The sequence below is a fragment of the Ammospiza nelsoni genome, chromosome Z, assembly GCF_027579445.1.
Source record: "Ammospiza nelsoni isolate bAmmNel1 chromosome Z, bAmmNel1.pri, whole genome shotgun sequence".
NCBI classification, from domain to species: domain Eukaryota; kingdom Metazoa; phylum Chordata; class Aves; order Passeriformes; family Passerellidae; genus Ammospiza; species Ammospiza nelsoni.
This window is the reverse complement of record NC_080669.1, coordinates 36,345,535-36,365,301: the sequence shown is the minus strand read 5'-3', so window position 1 is coordinate 36,365,301 and position 19,767 is coordinate 36,345,535. Positions and strand designations below refer to the sequence as shown.

Here is a 19,767-nt window from a genome sequence, read left to right as displayed (position 1 = left end):
GTCTCTACTGAAAAGCCAGAGAGTGAGATTCATTGAAGAATAGGAAACAAGATGTGTCTGCAAAGACCTCAAAAACTGTAATATATTGCAGTACACAGAGTGAGTTACACACTTGAGTTTATAATCTTTAAAGTTACTGGACAGTATTTTTTTTTCTCTTCCAAGAATAGGTTCTGCTATTCAAACTCCGAGTTTCATTACTACATGACTAGAACAAAAGAATGTAGAATAGATATATCTTTTGAGTATTTTGCCTTTCTAATTTAAAGGAGTAGATTGAAACCTATATAATTTTTATGAGTAGGTACAAATTGAAATTAAATATGTGTTTGTATCTGGTGCATGCCAAAAAATTAGTATTTTCCTATATACTTGTACACACTTCACCTTTAAATTCTTTCCCTCGATTTTCAAAAAACACCCACCTAGAACTGAGAAAAATTTTCCAAGAAAAGAAGTTGAAGACAATACTAAGGAAATCTAAAGCATCCTGGAAAACTGCAATGCATTAACAGGGAAAACAGCAAGATGGGACATAATGTCATGTAATTATTACGTAAATAGACACACTAAGTGAGAAGTTTTTTTTGCCTCGTAATTCTTATTGTGTTAGTAATTCCAGAGGCACTTAATTTTTTAAAATAATTATATGTGTTGTTTTGAGCACCATATATTTTTAATGGAAATAAATAGTTCATATTTGTATTCATATGAAGATTCTTTCTACTTTTTGGGAAGGCTAATACGTAGACATGCATACCAAAATGTTCATCAGGTCAGAAAATATTGCAATATGGTATGATTAGTAGTACAAATCAAGTACTGTGTCTGATGCACAAAAGATATTTCCAGATAAATACTCAAAAATATTTTCTTCAGATGCCTGTAGAAAACTAAATGCTCTTCATACATTAGGATAAACTATAAAAGATAATTAAATACTGAAGTACTTATAACTACTCTGGTTGAGTGCAGTTTACTGTAGAGGACAACATATGCTCCTGTTTGTTAGATTCAAGTTAAATAAAGTTAACCTGCTTTGGTCACAAAAATAGTAAAAGGGCAGGAGTTTTAAATAACATAACACTGTACTAGTGTTTTTAAAATGTATTCCCTTCCCTCATGTGTTTTTAGCTTCCTTTGACATCTCTTGCTCAAGATAGCAAGCTTGTATACATCCATCTTCTGTGGGACAATATCAACCTCCATCAAGAGCCCGGGGAGCCCCTATATATATCTTGGAGAAATCTCAGTAAGTAAAACAAATGCTACAGAAAACAGAGGAAGAAGAGACTATGGAAAGAAACGATTGGTTTATAGTGGCTGAAGCGTACACAACCCATCAATCTGCAGTATCTTTTTTAGTATCTGAAGCATATGCAATCCCTTAGGTACTTCGCATAGTCTGGGTATCAAATTAGTTGTGAAAATAAGTTTGATCTGCTCATTACCTGTCATACACTTACAAGAGGAGAGGAATTGCTGATTGTTGTAGACGTGGTGCTAAATAACTCTCACTTGATTTGAGCGCCTTAAGTTCCACTTCAGTTTCACTGCATTATCTGGTAATAGCTATGCAGGCATGTACAAGAAGGCTGAGTTACAAAAAAGTATCTTTTGCTGCTGTAAATGAATGAAACATTACCAGTCCCTTTAAAGGTACATTTGGCAGCCCTCCTGACTGTCAAAAAGTAAGATAGAAGAAAGCCTCATCTAGCATAAAACCAGGCAGACTGTTTATAAGAACTTAAGGACTTCCTTACTTCTGATAATCAGAAAACCTTCTAATTCCATCTTTTAACTTTTAAAAACTATGCTAAAAACTATGTCATGTGCTAATTTTGATTCTAAGGGATTAAAAGGTGTTTATTGAAAAATGTCCTTAAAATAAAGAGACTGATCAGAAAATTACAGTTGAGCACAGAACAACATTTGTTATTTCCCTCAGATTCTACAAAACATATTGGTGTAACCACAGTAGATGAAAAGCATCCCCAAATCATCTAGCCATGAATGAAGATGCATAAATATGTATATATATTGTTTACAAATATGTATATATTGTTTACATATATAAATATGTATTATATTGCTTATATATATGTATGTATATGTATGTATATATATGTAAACAAAGGAGCAAAGAGCCTGTTTGAGATGTGGAAGAAAAATAGACAGGCCATACAGCAGTGTCAGAAAATATTCTGAAAACACAAAATTACATTTGTAAAGTATCATATATGTCAATTTGATGCAAGCATCATGTCAATGTAGTGAAAATTACTAGACTTGGTCTGCAATTCATTTACACACCATGTACTCACTGCCTAATCTGTAAATTTACTTCTTTGCCAGTACATGGACTTACTATTCCTTCATGACACTGTCTTCTAGAAAATAATAGTTCAGTGTTATTCTGAGTGTGGCATTTTAAGTGACAAATCATGATGGTAAATATCTTGGTCATTTTCTTTCCGGTTTGATTTGACTGTGCATTTTCTATTTCAATATATATCCCAAAGTTATCAGTTAATTGTAGGTGGCTTTCAAGAAGGGCTTTGATAAGAAAAGTTTCCTTGCTAAGAAAAGTGACACTTCTGTTTCTTTTCCTTGTGTAACAATAATCTTCTTGCAGTGAACCTGATTTTTAAGTACAGAAATAAAACTGAGCTAATAAACCATCACAGGCAACATCTGATGCTGGGTACTCTTCAGTCTCATGTATTTCTCTGTCATGTTGGACCTCTTGCACATGGATACTTGATGCATCCCGTAACTTCTGGATAAAGTTACTTCAGAGTGAAGACTATAGGTAGACAAGGTCCTTCCATGATAACAAATTTCTCTAGATTGAGTAGAGGTTCCCCATGTGTATCTCACCTTTGGAAATACTTCTGCTTATTAAAGGGAAAAAAAATCTTTACTACTGTAATAGTCTGTATGTTTCCACTTTCCAGATTCTTCTGAAAAGAAACCCTCCACACTGGCAGAAGATCAGCAGGCAACAAACACATTGTTAGAGAGCATCAAACTAAGTATTCAACACAATGATGTTATGAAGCCAATCAACCTCCTCCTACAGAAAGTTAAGCCAGATGTGAAACGACAGAGGTGAGGGTATAATCTCTTCTTAGTTTTTACCCACTAAAAATTAAATAAGATCAAACTGTGTACATTTCATAGTGATAATTTTATAAACACCTCTGGGGAAGATTCCATTTCATTTGTGCCCACCAAAAACTATGTGTATTTTTTTTTTACACCTGTGTTTTATGAACAGATGCACTCTATATGCAGATGCATAGTTCATCCAGATCAAATGGATGAATGTGATACTTTAATAAAAATGGACATTTTGCAATGAGTGAGAAAAATGCAGGTATGAATTACACAGATTTTGATGTTGCTCCAGATCTAGCAAATTGATAAATACAAGTGTCCTGTTGCAGTGTGTGGAACATTCTCCCTAGTTATGTCTTCTGAAATTCTAGCAATCTGGAGTACTGGCTATGAAAAGTGGATGCAGTGTGAGTCTCAAAGAGAGGGAGATGTGTAAATAATTCTTGTATTTTGTAACCTGCGCTGCAGTTCAAGGATGGCTTTGTACAAAAGAAGAGACTCTGAAGTAAATTACAGTCGATACAAGATGTGTTTGAAGTTTGTCATACTAAGTCATCTTTGTTTCTGTGTTTTGTAGTTACTAAAAAGAAACAGAGAATGCTCTGCTCAGAGAAGCATTTTTATAACTTTGACAAGGGGAAAAAATAATATCTGATTATTTAATGATACCTGTGTCTGAGATTGACTATGACATTCTGAAACAAAAAACAAAAGTATGGATGATCTGAAAGAAATCTATACCCACACATTGCTTCATGGTCAGGCAGAAATTAATTAATAATAAAAAAGTGGGTAATTTAATATTTCTTGTTTATTAGGCATTTCTATGGCAAAGGAATTTTTTGTAGAAAATGTAACTACTAGGATTTGGGAGTAATGTGGCTTTCTGCATCAAGTAAAAGTATTCAAGCATTAAAAAACCTTAAGCTAGTAGTCATGTAGATTGGTCACTTTTTTCACAAGCAAGGTTAACAGAACAGTTGTAGAAGCTACATAATGGAAGTCTTCAATATTGACTTTGGAAACAGGATAGTTGAAGCTTTCATTAATTCAGCCTTCAAAATATTCCCTTAGGAGTTTTTACAGGGAAATTCTTTTCCTGTCTCTGGTGTCTCTTGGAAGAGAAAACATTGACATTGGTAAGTAAAAAATACTGTGAAATACATAGTCCCTGTGGATATTTTATGTGAAAGCTAGTGTATAAAATCTGTTTCTAAGATTCACTTGTGTTTTAGTGAAAAACTGCACTGTCAGTCTTTAGGTGTTGCTCTTATGTGAATATAATTCAGATGGAACCATTAATTTTGACTTTGTTTGAAACCAGTAATGAGTTATTTTAAACAAAGAGTATTTGAAGAGCTTGAAATTGTTATTCTTCATATCTGAAAGCTTGTTTCCAGTCTTGTCCATCTTTCTCTGACCCACATATCAGACTTAGCAACCTGATATCAGACCTAGCAACCTGATATCAGACCTAGCACCTGAAATCAGACCTAAGACCTGTTATCTAAACACCTGATTTCCCACCCTCTACTCATCTCTTCTATCCTGTCTTCTATTTGGTACTACACAATCAAAGTGACTCCGTTATGGAATGTGATAGGGGAACTACACTGGGAACAGGCAAATGGAACTTCAGGAAAGAAGCAATGGGCATCCACTGTGGTGTGTTGTGGTGCCACGCCGTCTTATGGGGATGCTTTTCAGGTCCTCTGAGAAGGTGTATTTTGAAAAAAAAAAAAAGAAAATCAGCATCTAGTTAATGAAGATAATTTTGTTACTATATAAAAATCACCAAAAGCATTTTATAGGAATAGTAGTGTGCATTGTACAGTGTTTCTTAAATAATCTCAGTTGTGCTTTTGCTATTTCAGAGGTCTTTGATAGTGAATACAGACTTGCACTTAAAAAACTACCAGAGGAAATTCTTGAAAAGATGCAGAGAATAGATGCTCCACCAAGCAGCAGGGTTGAGTGTTGCAGGAAGTGGTTTGGAGCACCTTTAATATAAAAACAAGGAAGATGCGCACCGTACTTCAGAGAGACAAAAGCAGAGCTGAACAAACCGAAGAGCATGGTGACATAGACACTTTTGAGTCTCTCTCATATACACTTTTGAGTCTCAAAAGGTATTAATTGAGCAATTTGTCAAATTAGTTTCATTGAACTGCAACATGTATTCTTCTCATTCATCTCATGGGCACATTGTAAAATTTGTCAAAATGTTTTAAAATTATGGGTTTATTTCAGTGGTTGATATACTTTTCTCCTATATATATTCTTTAATTTCCTCAAAGTTTTCCTCCATATTATCAAGTTGTTCAAAAGGCTGATGATGAAACAGCAATCTATAGTTGGTGACTTTCTTAAGGGCCACCAATATTGGTGTATTTTAATGAAGTACTTTTCCAGGGCTCAGATTCCTCAATGCTTCTTTAAAATGACCTTTACCTAGAGAAGAGTCCTTTTATTAATGTGTAATATGGTTGTATGAATGTAAATATTTGAAAACTTGGATTGGAAGCTGCAATGCAGTTGCTTTCATCAGATAGTACATTAAATTTCATCAGACAGTACATTAAATTGCTACCCTTCTCCTGATTCTTGTCCCAGTCAGTATTCTGAATTACCTTTGCTGACCTTTTTAAAGTGTGTATCTACAGCTGTGAGTAAACAGAGACTTACACTCAACTTTCCTGTATTCTCTGTCTGATAAACTATAAGGTTCTGTAAATGTACTGGCTGCTTTCTCCAAAGGAGGATAAGCTTCTACACAAAGCAGCTCAGAAATGGATGGCATTCTAAGAATTATGTAGGAAGCTCAAATGGTATTAGAATACACAAAAGAGTTGTCAACAGATACTGCCTGAAAAAAAAATTATGCTTTATACTATTTGCATGTGTGTTTAAGAGGTGTCCTCCTTGAATTCTTTATCACCCTCTCCCTTGGTTTTATACTAGCCTGTGGGTTAATTATTTTGCACTGATAGTCCAGATTCAATATTTCAATTAAGATGTATTTATAAATGTGGTCTTCAAGGTGTATATTAGCAGAAATGAAGTGCTTATGTGTATGATCTGAAAATATGTATCCATCTTTTGTATTGCTTCTAGTAGATAAGACACTTCCTCACCTCACATATTTAATTGACTACAGTAGTAGTAGTCTTGGCAAGGAAAGCCTGGATACTGGTCAACAGTGTAAGTGTTTCTGTTACTTGAAGAATATGATAAGATTTTTTCCAGGTTTTTGCTGAAAGGTAGTGGTATGGCTTTTACAATGGAATAATTCATAGAGAAAAAAATATATTTGTAGCATGTAAAAGGAGCATAGCTTAAAATACTAATTGCATCTAGGTATGAATGTATTTACTTGATACTACTTTTAAAACTTTTCATTCTTCAAAATGATGAGGGATGAAGATCTGTCTGGAACAATTTTTTATATGAAACAATAAAACCAACTTTTTTTTCATGAGGTGAAAACAAGGGAGTTGCACTATACATGACAAAATATATTTACATCATAGACTGATGCCTGGTATTTTGTCTACAAGTGCTGATCCTAAGTTAATATGGGGATATTACCTGGACAGATTTTCTCCTGATAAAACTGTTGTGCTTTCTCAACAACTAAAAGCAAGAAAGCACGCAATAATTATTTTTTTTTTTATTCTTTGGGTTTATGCAGTTGCTTGCTGATGTCTGACCTACATCACAATTAAAGAACAGCCCTTGATTCTTCATCTTTTCCTCTCTTCTCCAGTTACGTAATTGACATGGTTCCATCCTTCTAAAATACAAGTCTATCTAAAGCATTGATCCAAACAATTTGATATTTCTACAAATCAAAGCCAGCAAATTTTTCTGTGTAACTCTATGCATTATTTTTCAACAGACAGCTACACAAAGACCATTATTTTTGAGTATTAAATTGACAAACCATGTGATTATGTGATGCAACTTGCGAGTAATCAAATTTTAGTCACTTTAGTAATTTTAAAATTCTCACAACTCAAATGACAAGGAAAATCTGTGTAGTGAGTGCTGTTTTAGATACGTGACATCCAAACAGTTTTAAAACATAGTAAATAATATTGTTATGAACTAGTTTCTGGAAACACATAATCTTCATTTCCAAACAACTTTCTCATCTGTTGCTGAAAATATGGACTAATTAAGGGAGTAGTGTTGTAAAGACAGCAAAGCAGATTGTGTCACAATGTCTAGTGTTAATTGTCCAACCTTTCCCAGCTATATACACTAAACAAACAAAAAAAAAACCCAACAAAAGTAAAGCCAGAGGAGAAAAAATCAGCTGCAGAATTGGAGTTGCTTTGATTTGCTTCTTGCATATTGGCATTTTGTACACTACAAATTAACTGCTATTCCTGGTGTAGGCACCTGGATTTCAGAGTGGTAGAAGTCCTGCATGTAGCTACTTGAAATCTTGAATCTGCATATTGGAATTGATTCTTTAATATAGAATAAAAAAAAGGAAAACCTTCTCCTTTCTATAGGGAGTTCTTAATGCTTAGGTTCTAGAGTAGCTAATTAATCAGTTGGTTTTTTAATATAATCCATAGCTCAGATGAAAAGGGAGATACCTGAAAACAATTTGTTTTCATCTAGGATGCTTTTATTGGAGGGGGAAGTAAGTTTCACAAAATCTGGCCAAAAGTAACCAGGGAAAAATTTCAAAATATTTTTGTGAGTGTATTGCAAACTTTTGTTCTTCTGAAAATTAGGCACTAAAGGCACACTTCTGCAATTTAGTTGACAGGATGAACTTCTTGAACTACATGGGGATGACTTAGTAACGTACAAATGCTTCTAACTTGTTTGACACCCAACTCCTAGGAATCGAAATTTATCTGAATCCGTTATACATTACTGATCTGAGCAAAGTGTTGTGGAGGACAGATGAGGATAAGCTAGATTTTGGTTCTGTTTTTCTGTCAATATAAACAGAAAAAGTAGCATTTTGCTCACTTGTGAAACGCTTGCCAGCACATACTCTTTCTAGTACCTCAACAGCCAGTGTTCAGGAGATGAGTCTTCTGTCTATATATTTTGTAATTGCCACATACAGCCTGAGGAAAACATTTGCAGATCAGTCAGCACTAACTTCAAAACATGCAATGTGTGGACAAAATGAGGGTGTAGAGCAACCTGATAACAGAAGTGGATGCAAACAATGAATTTCAGGTATGCCCAAGAACTTAGAAAGTTTGTACTGGAAGAACAATTATCAGAGAAGCTTCCTTGAATTGTTTCCGTAAGGATGTTGAACTGCAGCCAGTTGTGCTAAGATACTATCTTGCACCTTTCCCCCAGCTTTAAATCAGTTACATATACAGCTTGTGAACTCACAGGCGAAGAGCTGGGTTTTTTGTGGAATTAAAACAACAAATGAGGTCTTAAAAGTTTAAAATCAGGATTCTTAAGTTAAAAAGATTTTCTTTATCAATTACATTCTGGCACATCACCAAAACCTGACAACTTTGAAAACCTTTTAGGCCTAGAAGACTGATGTGGCTCCAGTGTTGGGGCAGTAATTGGTAACAGCTTTTAGATGTTACTAGAAGCATCTGTATGTTACTTATAATCATATCCTGTCTTCAAATTTTATGTAACTTAAATTTAGACAATACAAGTTTAGACAATACAATTGTAATGGAAATACTTTATTTACTATATGGGTTTCCAGCTAAATCAATTTTGCAAGTAACTTAGTCTTGTTCCTGGTGGAATTTCACATTGGTTAAGCTCAAGCTACATTGCACTTGTGAATGAGTAATGTTCTATTTTAACTGTGAATTAATGGCTTTTTGTATTGCTGCAGCTAAAAGAATATACCTTCCATTGAGTTTACTGCTTTCCTTGAATAACTGCAACATAGGGGATATTTTCAAAATGTATATTAAATTAGATAATAGAAATTATATTTTTAAAACAAATTGTTAAAATGTAAGGAACTGAAGAATCCACTCAGTAGTTTTTTCTTCTTAATTCAGCAATTATTTCAATGCAGATAACTCCTATTTTATTTACAGTAAGCAGGTAATCTTATTCACATAATTGTATATTTTCAGCAAAAGGGTTCTTTTTTTCTTTCAACTAATAAAAATCTTAAAATGCATTCTGTATATCCACTTTTCACTATGTATCGTTTTAAAAACAAACACCCTTTTAACTTGTAAGAGTTGAAACTGAAAGGTTGAATTGGATTCCAGTTCTGTAGTCTCCTGTGCTGTATATTGTGATGCATACATGAGAGGATCAGATGGCATTTTTATTTGTTCTTTCAGTCTGCATCAACCAATGGTGCAAATAAAAGGGATAGTTTCCTGTTGTTTAGAAGCACATTAAACTCCTATTAGGAGCTTAAAATAAACTATATTGTAACAAGGATGAAATGATGTAGCGTGAATAAATTATGAATCTCTTAAGTGAGCTGGGAAGCTTAATGCAATAAAATTTGCACTGGTTTAGAGACTGTTTTGAACTGTTGAAAAATGGCATCCATTTACTGTGCTTTGATTAACAATTGTTTCTCTGTAATATTTTTGTACATTTGACAAAAAATGAGTTTAAAAGGGCACTCTATATCCTAAATTCTGTATAGATATTCTAGACTAAGAAACAATTTTTAATGTTGTTCCCAAAATAAAGTATATATGCATCCTGTGTAAAAAATGTGCCATTGTTTAGCTTTTTTCACCTCTGGAGTTCAAATTACTGACAGAATTTAATCTTTAAGTGTAAATTCAGCCTATCGTTCAGCAAAAGACTTTTGAATCTCTTTTTGGGTAATTATTTCACAGTACATCTGTGGCTTCTGAATGATGGGAAAGAGCAGAGGCAGGGGAGAGGAAAATAAAAAATGGGACTCACCTGTGCAGATGTGGCTTCTAGAGAGCATGGATGGCTCTGTCGCTCCTTCAGCAAGCACTGGGCAACAGTAGAGGTAAGAACAGGTGAAAAACAGGCTCAGACAATCTGTGAACTCTTGTTTGTAGGAAAAGCATGGCCTCTGGCTTCCTGAGGATAGCTGGTGCTCTCTGCAGCGTATTTGTGGCTTTACTTGGGAGAACACTTCCCAGGAGTTCTGGTTTCTCAGTGGCTCCGTAAGGGATCACAGAGTGATGCTTTCACCTGATGCATCCTAGCTTGTTCAAAACATTGGTGGACCTCTTGACTCATAACATAGTTGTGGATTACATGTAGTTTGCAGGGGTTTTCTTTTTAGTTTGTTTTGTTTTGGTTTTTTATGGGGCAAGGATAGGAGTGAGGCTGAGATGAAATTTAAGTAGTAGAAATTGCCAGTGCCTCAGGCCTTCACCTTCACAACTTTCAAACCCCCTCATGTATGGCAGTGAGTTCATTAATCTGACAGAAACAATAATACAAGACCCTAAAAGCCTTTCTTGGCTGATGAGAGTGCTGTGCATAGCACAGATTGATAGCTTGTGGAGCAGATTCATAATAAGCCCATTTTTCTAGTCCTATTTTTAGACAGAGAGCTGAGGAACAGTTAGTCTTTTGGATTTGTGTATCTTGCAAGCATCACACTGGTTTTCCTTGTTTTCCTCTGCTTTTGTCACTGCTGACTTTTCAATATTGCTCTTTGCTAAGAATGTTACCCTGTCTTAACATTTCCTACCCTTCATGTGGCCTGTTGAGGGAGGAGACAGAAGAGGAAGAATGCTGTACAGGAACAAAAGCTTCCATTTGAGGAATCCCCAAAGAAGCATGAACACAGGGTTTGAAGCTGTAGAGACAAAGGAACTGCTACTTCCTCTGTCAGAATCTGGTGGGAAATTTGAGGGAATGTGATGGTAAAATAGCAGAAGGTGCTTGCTTCAAGAAGCTCTGATGCTTCATGTGTTCAGAACAACCTTGAGTGCAAGTTCCCTGCTAATAATAATAGTTACTTCCATCTCTGTAAAGACAAACTTCTATTGTCTGCAAAGAAAAGGAAGAGCCAACTTGCCAGGCTGGAAAACTGATAGAGTCCAGAAGTAATCTGAAAGGTTTTGCCTCTGTGTAGGAATAATCGCATATGCCAGAGCAGCTGAGCAGGAAAGGCCTTGTGTTCCTGGTGGGCATCAATCTGACCCTGAGACAGCTCTAAAAAGTGCTGACTTGACCAGTCTCTGTCCTGCTTCAGCAGGTGTTTGCACATTACTGTTTTCCAGAGTTGCCTGGAGGAGACTCAGTGGTTCCATGGAGTTGGGTGGCAGACAGAATCTGCTGGGAAGAACAGGGGCTCACTTCACCTAGTTATGAGAGTAGCTCAGAAGGATGGTCCAACATTTTGTTTAGGTTTCTTCAAGATGCTTTCCTTTGCCATTTTTTCCTCATTTGTTTTCTGTGTCACGCTGTCTAAATTCAGACCTTGCTGGTTAAAAGTAATTCAATGGTGTGTGTATTCTATTCCTTTGGTTGCAAAGAGGTGAAATGGCAACCGGTCAGGTTCTGACCAGGGTGCATTACTTGCCCTGAAACTTAAGGTGTGTCTGAGTTTGCAGCCAAGCTTCAGACTTGCAGGAAGTCTGCCGTTAAAGAACAGAAATCCTGTTGAAACTGCTAAGACGTGCAAGGAAAAGCTGCAATTCCCAGATAGCACTCGGCATTGTGTTTAGTATCACAGGTTTTGAACTGCTGTTAAGCAGTTAAGGGACTATTGCAGCTGCTGGCCTTGTGGTTTTACTGCAGTTCCTACTGCATGAGGGCAGAGAAAACATGCTCCTTCTTCATTAGCCTCTTTCGGATTGGCCATTTGAGTCGTCCATGACCTAAAGCCATGGTCAAAGCAGGTGACTGGGAAAACTCAGTGTGAGTTTAACAAAGGCAAATTATGCCAGGCTCAATTGGTAAGTGCTACAGAAAAATAGCATGTCAAGAGAGAGCAGTTTAGTTCAGCTGGATGTTGGCAAAGCATTTGACACTGGTTCCCATAGCCACCTCCTATATAAATGTCAAGTATACACTGGATGGGGGTGATCCGTGAGATAAGCAGGAATCATCTCATAGGTGATCAGCTTGTTGTACTGAGACTGGCAGCCTGTCCCAAGTGGGGCCCCCTAAGGATCAGTACCGGGCTCCAAGTTGTAACATCTCATTGAATTATCTGGATGATAGGAGCAAAAGCACCCTTACCACGTTTGCTGTGTCACTAACTGATGTCAGTTGAGGAGGACATGGGGGCAAGGAGAACCACCTTTCACAGACCTGAACAGGCCAGACAAGATGATCTTTCAAGGTCCCTTCAAGCCAGGATTGTTCTTTGAGTCTACAAGTCATGCCTAATTTGGACCTGAAAGCCTAAAACTGCAGAAGGAAGCAACAGATGATGTACTAAGGCAGTTCCCGGAAACAAGTGAGGGAGAAGAGTGCAGAAAGGATTTTTTTGCTACTAGTGATAAGGCCATGTATTCCCTGTGTGACAAGGCCACTTATCCTCAAAGCTTGATAAAAACAACCAGGACTCCACTGACCTTTTCCACACAATCATACAACTGGGTATTAGTTGCAGTGCTTTAGAGGAAGACGCAATCACAGCCTATATAGCAGGACAGGTCATACAGAATAGCCTGTACTACTCTACTTAGTAGTAGCCTGTTCAAAACATTCTTGTTCTTGTCCAGGACACGCCTCAGTGCTTGTACACCCTGTCCAGAGCACCTCTTAACTGTGTGCAAGTGTATTTTACTAGCATTAAGAAGTTAGGCAGTGTTATTTCCCTTCTGCAGACTAAAATTCTTAGCATTGTGAATTTATTGAGTGTTACTCTCTTCCCCGCATTTTCTCCGCATTAATTTTTGCAGCTGAGTGACGTGGAGTAAAAGGCGACCTTTTCATTTAGTGAAGCTCAGGTTTAACAGGGCCTATGGATCTTCACTATTAAACTGTGGGCAACGAACATGGTCTCCATTAAAAAAATACATTGTAAAATGGTACCCTTTTAAAATTTTATTGACCTAGCCAGCATTATTTAACTCGTGCATAACCACAATTACCATCCCTCTAACTTTTCTGATTAGTTGTCCTTCAGTAAGTCTCAGTTCAGCTGTGAAAGATGGCTTAAAGCTTGGTAACTGCTTTGGCAAAGTCTCTTGGTCCAAGGTTCCACTGTACCTAAGTGCTTCATGGCAAATTTTGCCCTTGTCAGAGATGGGTATCCCAGTATCCTACAATAAATTTCAAGGACCGCAGGTTTGATCCTTCCATGCCCCTCATGCATGAGCAGCAGATCTTGTCTTCTGCAACTTTTGATTTGTTAATCCAGATTTTTCATCTGATGCATTAAAATCTGCTTCTGGCCTGGTGAGGCCCCAACTCAGAAAAGCCTTGCCGCACACACAGGAATAAAAATCGTCCCAACTTCTTAGGATGCAATGAAGCCTGATTTACTAGAAACACTCAACAAAACCAGAAGTGGACCCAAATTACTATTTAAAGAACAAAGACAATTGATTTAGCTGCAGACCACTTTATCATCCAACACATGAATTTTTGAGTCAAATTCCCACTATCCTCACCCAGTAAATAAAGGCCACTGCAGTTTCTAATCCCCAAGTCAAATTTTCAAGTCAAACCTTTAAAAGGTGCCTTCTCATGCTCAGTACCAATTTCAAGAACAATGCTCCAATACATACAGAATCACAAGCATCTCGTGTTTGCAGTAACCCAAAAGGATCAGAGAGGAACACCAGGGCTCTTTAAAGGACTACACACCACTAAAGCTTTTGACTAAGCATCATCCAGACATGCCCAGAACTCTGGCAGAGGTTTATGGCCATTTCCTGGGGAACCAGTTCCAGTGAGCATCTGAACTGCACTTAATTCTGCCAAGAATCAGCTGAAGGTGTAAAGTTTTACCAAGGTTATACTCAATATCAAAGTGAGTGACACAATCTTTTCATAAGAGAACTGCATCAAGACCATGGTTTGTGGTTCTAGTTTGCTGCGCATGATGCAGTAGTCTGAACTCCTGTTCAAGAAATTGCAAGTAACAACATGTACTACAAAGTCTCATACAGAAAGTTTACCACCAAAGGAGTTTATTGGTTATTAAATGTAAGTCTTTTTAGTATTGTGCACAACATCTTTACTTCTGACTTGATTCAGACTTGGATGTAGAAGCTCTCAAAGAAGAAAGCCGGCGCCTCTTGGCAATCTGCTCCTGGCGTTTCTCCTTGGCTTCCTGAAAGGCATGAAGTACAGAGATGTTACACATCAAGCACTTCAAAACATATACCAAGAAACAAACCAGGGAAAATGCAGCTTGAAGGAATGAATTCTATAAGTCAATAGCGCTAAATAATTTCCCTTCTACAGCTCAGAATTCTGCCAAGTATCCAAACCAGCACAGACCTGTGTCTTTGCACTGTATGCAAACACCCAAAACTGTTACACTGCACACCAAAATATGTCACTGTGGACACCCAAAATTTTAGTTAAGAAACTGATGTAGAGTTTCCAACACATCAAAGGTGCAGCTCTCAGTTTCTATCTGGAAGTAATGAAATTCAGGAAGCACTGTGCCAAATATTTCAACTGTACTGCTTTCAGTATTGCTTCAGCAGTCACTGCAGTTTTAGGAGCAAGGGCAAACACACTAACAAATACTTTCTTGCCAACTTATCCTCCATCAAGATCAAGCATTGAGTCTGATTTCTCCACACTACCCCTCAAATGCTTGGGCATCTTGAGGTTAAACCTGAATTAATTTTAACTAAAATAGCTATGGAAAAAAATATCCTCAGAGGCCCTAACTGTTAATTTTCTTCAAAAAAGGCTCTCAAATTAGTGAGCTTGGTAATTTCTATTCTCTATGACAGAAACAGAAGAAATATTCCAAAACCTCAACTGACCAGCTATGTTTATACTCATATTTGGGCACTTATATTCAAAATTAGCAGGTGCAGAGCAGCCGTAGGCATAGGGCTACTTTGCCATACAGTCCAATTGAGTAAATCCCTTGATTCTGGAGCTATATTCCACACAGCTGAGCTAGAATGGCAAACCTACCTTCATCCTCTTGGCCAACAGCTTCGCGTACTCGGCAGCTTCCTCCTTGTTCTTCTGAGTGCGCTGCTTCTTCAGGGCGATACGCCGGCGCTTGTGCTGCAGCACCCGAGGAGTCACCAGCCGCTGGATCTTGGGAGCCTTCGTTCGGGGCTTCTTGCCTAAAAAGCACTGGGAATCAGCCAAATGGCACAGAACCTTCCAAAGGGGCCACAGGCCTCATCCAGACAACTTTAGAGTAACTCTGATTTACTATTACAATAACACGGTTTAGAGTACTACGCATGACAGCAACTATACAAATTTCAGCACCTTCACAAATTTTACAAGAAAAATTATCAATTATCACCAGACACAGCATTAACAATATACTGTCTTAATGCTCGTGGACTTACTAGAAATGAAGTGAGAATTCCTAGCTTCTCAACAGACCTGTGTCCTTTAACTCCCCCCTAGACCTAGATTTTTTAATAAGAAAGGACTCCATTATATAGCTTTCAGAATAAGCCTTGTTTCCAGCACTAAAAAGACATCTACAATTTTACTTAGGGGTTTGACATTGTTTACCCCAGAAAACAGATTACCTGCCCACAACGGGCAAACACACTACCACACATATCTTTAAATAAAATTTTACTAAGCCATCCTGACAGACTAAGTCATACACCACAGTGTGATGCCCACCTGTATCGTATTCTTTAATGGATAAAACCATTTCCTATGATGTTTTCCTTTCCCTCCCAAACTTTCACAGTACACAAGTCTAATTATATTCTTCTAAAAATCCACTTCCCCCCCCCCCCCAACGATCAAAAGCAAAAACCCCAAATTAAAAATCTTACACTGCAATACAGAGGCAGTAAGGAAAGCAGGGCCCTGCCAATAAGACCTCATTTCAGACTGCCTGGAATGAGCAGATGGGGAAAAAAAATCTTAGCACTACACTGCCTTTGCCCCCCACTACAGAAGTTTTAATAACATTCCACCTTGTATTACACTTTCATTAGCAACTACTTTAGGGTTATAATTAGAAACACTAGCGAAAGAGTCTATTAAACTTTAGAGAAGCATTACAGAACATAGCAGAAGGGTGAAGGAAATGAGGCAACCAAGAAACTGGTTTTTTTCCACAAGTTATGGCTGACAAAGTTTAAATATAGTGAGTGTCAACTTCCCAGATGCACTACCGCCAGAGCTTTGTCCAGTGCAGTGGGCTGGTCAGCTCGGCAGGAATCCCGAGGAGCTGTACCAGTGGGAGCTCTTACCCTCTTTGTTCAGAGGCTTCCTCACAACATACTGGCGAACATCATCTTCCTTAGAGAGGTTGAACAGCTTGCGGATCCTGCTGGCCCTCTTGGGACCAAGACGACGGGGCACAGTTGTGTCAGTCAGCCCAGGAATGTCCTTTTCACCTTTGGGAATGTAAGTTTAAACACGCCGATTACTACACTACTGAGCACCAGGTTCATAAGCAAAACCCTGCGTTTAAAATACGCAAGAATTCAAGGTAATGCTAGGTAATCTTTGGGGTTCAGCTGTCAATAGCACCACCCCAGCCACTCTTAGCTCCTTTGACACCATCAGATTTCTGCAGCAACAAGAAGTGCTTCAGTAACCAGTTTTAGCATTACAAGAATGCAATGCTCTCAGGACTGCTAAGATGCATTTGTGCTCTGAAACTGGGACTGCCATTTCCACTCCACGCAGCTTACGAACCACTATCAAGCAGGCTCCTTCCAGGTGTCTACGTCTACCTCTGTACTGGCTGTTCCACTCAGACCCTTACCCTTTTTCACTATGACCAAGTTCAGGACACTCAGGTTCGCATCAACGATGCAGCCACGGACAGACTTGCGCTTCCTCTCGCCGGTTCTCCGGGGGCGGTAGCAGGAGTGGCCCTTGCTGAGCAGAAGGCGGACACGCCCGTGGGTCAGGACACCCTGCTTCATGGGGAAGCCTTGCTTGTCATTGCCACCGCTTATCCGGACAACGTACCCCTGCAACAGGAACACTTCTGAGTTACTCACGTCCTTATTCCCTCAAGCAGTAGATACCACAGTAGATACCGCATGGAACAACGGAGCAGCATGTCCATGATACAGCTGGAGTCACTGCTACCAGTAGTGCATGCAACTTTAACCAACACCTCTGAACAGCTCAGCAATTTCACTCTAAAAATGTAAAAAAGTACCTCTGCATACCAGAACTTACAGTTAGTATGATTTATATCACTTTGAAGTTTTGTTGGAAAGTAGCAGCACAAAACCTCTTACCATTATTTAGCTTTTCTGCAACTGTAGGCTTAAATAAAGCCAGTTATTGTCACAAACTGAAAACACAGTAGTGTCTAGAGTAGTGATATACAGGAAAAAAGTTTGACCACTTTCCTTGTGAAGATGGCAGCAGAAAAGATCACATTCTTTAAGTTCAGCTGCGCAGTCCATATTAGCACTAATATGGACCAAGCCCATCCACCAGGCCAAACATGTTTTTTCTCACACATTAGCAGCAGTTTAAACAAAATCAATTCTTAACAACCAGCAGCTTTATACTGCAGATTTAACCTGTCCTGAATACCAAAAGACAGCACTCCAATGAAGAGCAATAAGCTACTGTGAAGGGGAGCTGTGAGAGAGAAGAAACTAACCACAAGGTTTTAAAAACAACCCCCCCCCCCCAATTAAGTTAAATACTGGAAGAGGCTAGCCTAAGCAGCAAGGTCAGTACACACACAGCAAGAGAACCTGTCAACTTGACCACCAAATGCACACCATACACATACTATAGCTGACAAGTGCATACTGGAGAAATTTTGTATTTCAAGCTCCTCAAATACAACTCTTACACATTCTTCTGCACTACTTACCTTCCACTCCTCACCAAGGGAATCAGCCAGCACCTCCGTGGCCATTCGTTTTTCATAAAATGTCCTGAGCTTACGCTCATCATCTACTTCAATGAGCTTTTGGCAGCCAGTAGCCGGAAAAGAGATGTTGAGCTAACAAAAAAAAAAAAAAACAAAAAAAAAAAACAAAAAAAAAAAAAAAAAAAATCTGGTTGAAACTTCTCAGAAAGATTTTAACAAAAATTATAATTCACCTGATGGTTAGAGCTTGCCATTCCAAAGCTGAGATTCCCCAGCTGCTTACACAAATGCTCACCAGAAAAACCTGTCACCAACACACTTGGGAGAGCCAAGGCAAAGAGGTCCAGGTTCGGCCGCACAGGGCTATATACAACTCCTTCAGTCGCAACTGATTTTATTTCAGCTAGAGGTGGATCAGAGAATGCGAGCAGCAGAAAACTGCGTTCCCTTCTTCCTACAAATCCCTCACAGCACACGCCGCATGAAGACACAACCGCAAGTCACTGCAAGGGACTAGCAGCACCTGCTGCGGGGACCACTCGTACCTCCCGGGGGCCGCCGCAGAGCGCAGCGCTGCACGGCCGCCAGCCGCCACTGCCGCGGGCACAACGCGCACGGCACCTCCCTACCGGGCCCTGCAGTCGCCTGCACAGGCCTCTCACCCGCAAAACCCCTTCCGAGCCAAGCGGCTGCTCCGGAAGCCCGGCGCTCCGCAACTCCGCGGCAGCAGAGCCCCGGCCGAGGAAACGGGGCCCGCAAGCAATCCACTCCCATCCGCCCCGCAGCTGCACTCCAGCCCCGCCGCCGGGGACCATCGGCCACCGAGAGCGGCTCTGCGGGCAGAGCCGCCACCATTTACGGCGGGGGAGGCCAAGCCCCCCTGCCCAACCGCGGCCCCGGCCCGGTGCGGCCTCACCTTCATCCTGCTCACGTCTCAACGCCGCGGGAAAAGGCCGCAGTTCCGCCCGCACTTCTTACATACACCCAGAAACTCTCGCGAGAGCAGTCCCGCCCGCGCCCCACGTGACCTGAGCTGACCAATGCCGAGCGAGACTTTTACGACGAGGGGCGGGGCCAAGAGGAGCGGGCGGGGGCGTGGTCGCGGTGCGTGACCAGGCCCCGGCGCTGCCGCGCGCCCGACTTCGGGCAATTGGCTCCTGCCAGGGCCAGGCCCGGGCCTGTCACCGGCTTCGTGAGGCGCCGCTCGCCAGGGAGAAAGCGTTCCCTAGGAGCGGCCAGGAGGACAGCAGGCAGGCGCTCCGGGGCTGGGAGCATTGGCACCTGTAAAAATAAGCGCCATCAATACGCGCCTCACCGGCTTTCGAGGAAGGCGCGTTTTTTGCGCCGTATTAGCGCCTCCCACCCAGATGGGCTTCCCGGTTCCCTGCCGGCCGTGTCCCGCACTTGCTGCGCATGGGAGCAGGGGCGTGCGGGGAGCGGCCGCTCCTCTCCATCACACGCCTGGAATTGACACGGTGTCCTTTGTCCAGTTCTGGCCTCCGCAGCACGAAAGAGACAAGGAGCTACTGCGGAGGGCCACAAGGATGATCAGGGGTCTGGAGCATGTCTCTTAGTTGGAGAGACTCTGGGAGCTGGGACTGGTTGGTGTGGAGAAGACAAAGAGGATCTCATCAATACATAGGAAAATCTCAAATGTGGGTGCCAGAAGATGGCGCCAGACAAATTGCAGTAGTGCCCCGTGGCACTGCATAATGTCCCTAAACTAAAACACGGGAAGTTTCACG

General features: G+C 39.9%; 2 protein-coding genes across 2 annotated transcripts in view; one reads left to right on the top strand and one right to left on the bottom strand.

The window, feature by feature from the left end:
* Positions 1-9,819, top strand: part of DENND4C (DENN domain containing 4C) — a 52,254-nt gene extending 42,435 nt beyond the window's left edge. Inside the window, exons 29-32 of the mRNA XM_059491813.1 lie at positions 1,135-1,252; positions 2,958-3,111; positions 4,195-4,259; positions 4,995-9,819. Coding sequence (XP_059347796.1) covers positions 1,135-1,252; positions 2,958-3,111; positions 4,195-4,259; positions 4,995-5,131 — 474 coding nt within the window. The 3' untranslated portion in view covers positions 5,132-9,819. The remainder of the gene's footprint in view (positions 1-1,134; positions 1,253-2,957; positions 3,112-4,194; positions 4,260-4,994) is intronic.
* A 4,353-nt stretch (positions 9,820-14,172) lies between these two features.
* On the bottom strand, positions 14,173-19,038 carry RPS6 (ribosomal protein S6). Its single transcript, XM_059492810.1, has 6 exons — positions 18,939-19,038; positions 18,023-18,154; positions 16,943-17,153; positions 16,422-16,568; positions 15,160-15,317; positions 14,173-14,332 (listed from the first exon to the last, which is right to left on the bottom strand). The coding sequence occupies exons 1-6, from the start codon at positions 18,942-18,944 to the stop codon at positions 14,237-14,239; spliced, it is 750 nt and encodes a 249-aa protein (XP_059348793.1). The 5' UTR covers positions 18,945-19,038; the 3' UTR covers positions 14,173-14,236.
* Positions 19,039-19,767: the final 729 nt, after the last annotated feature.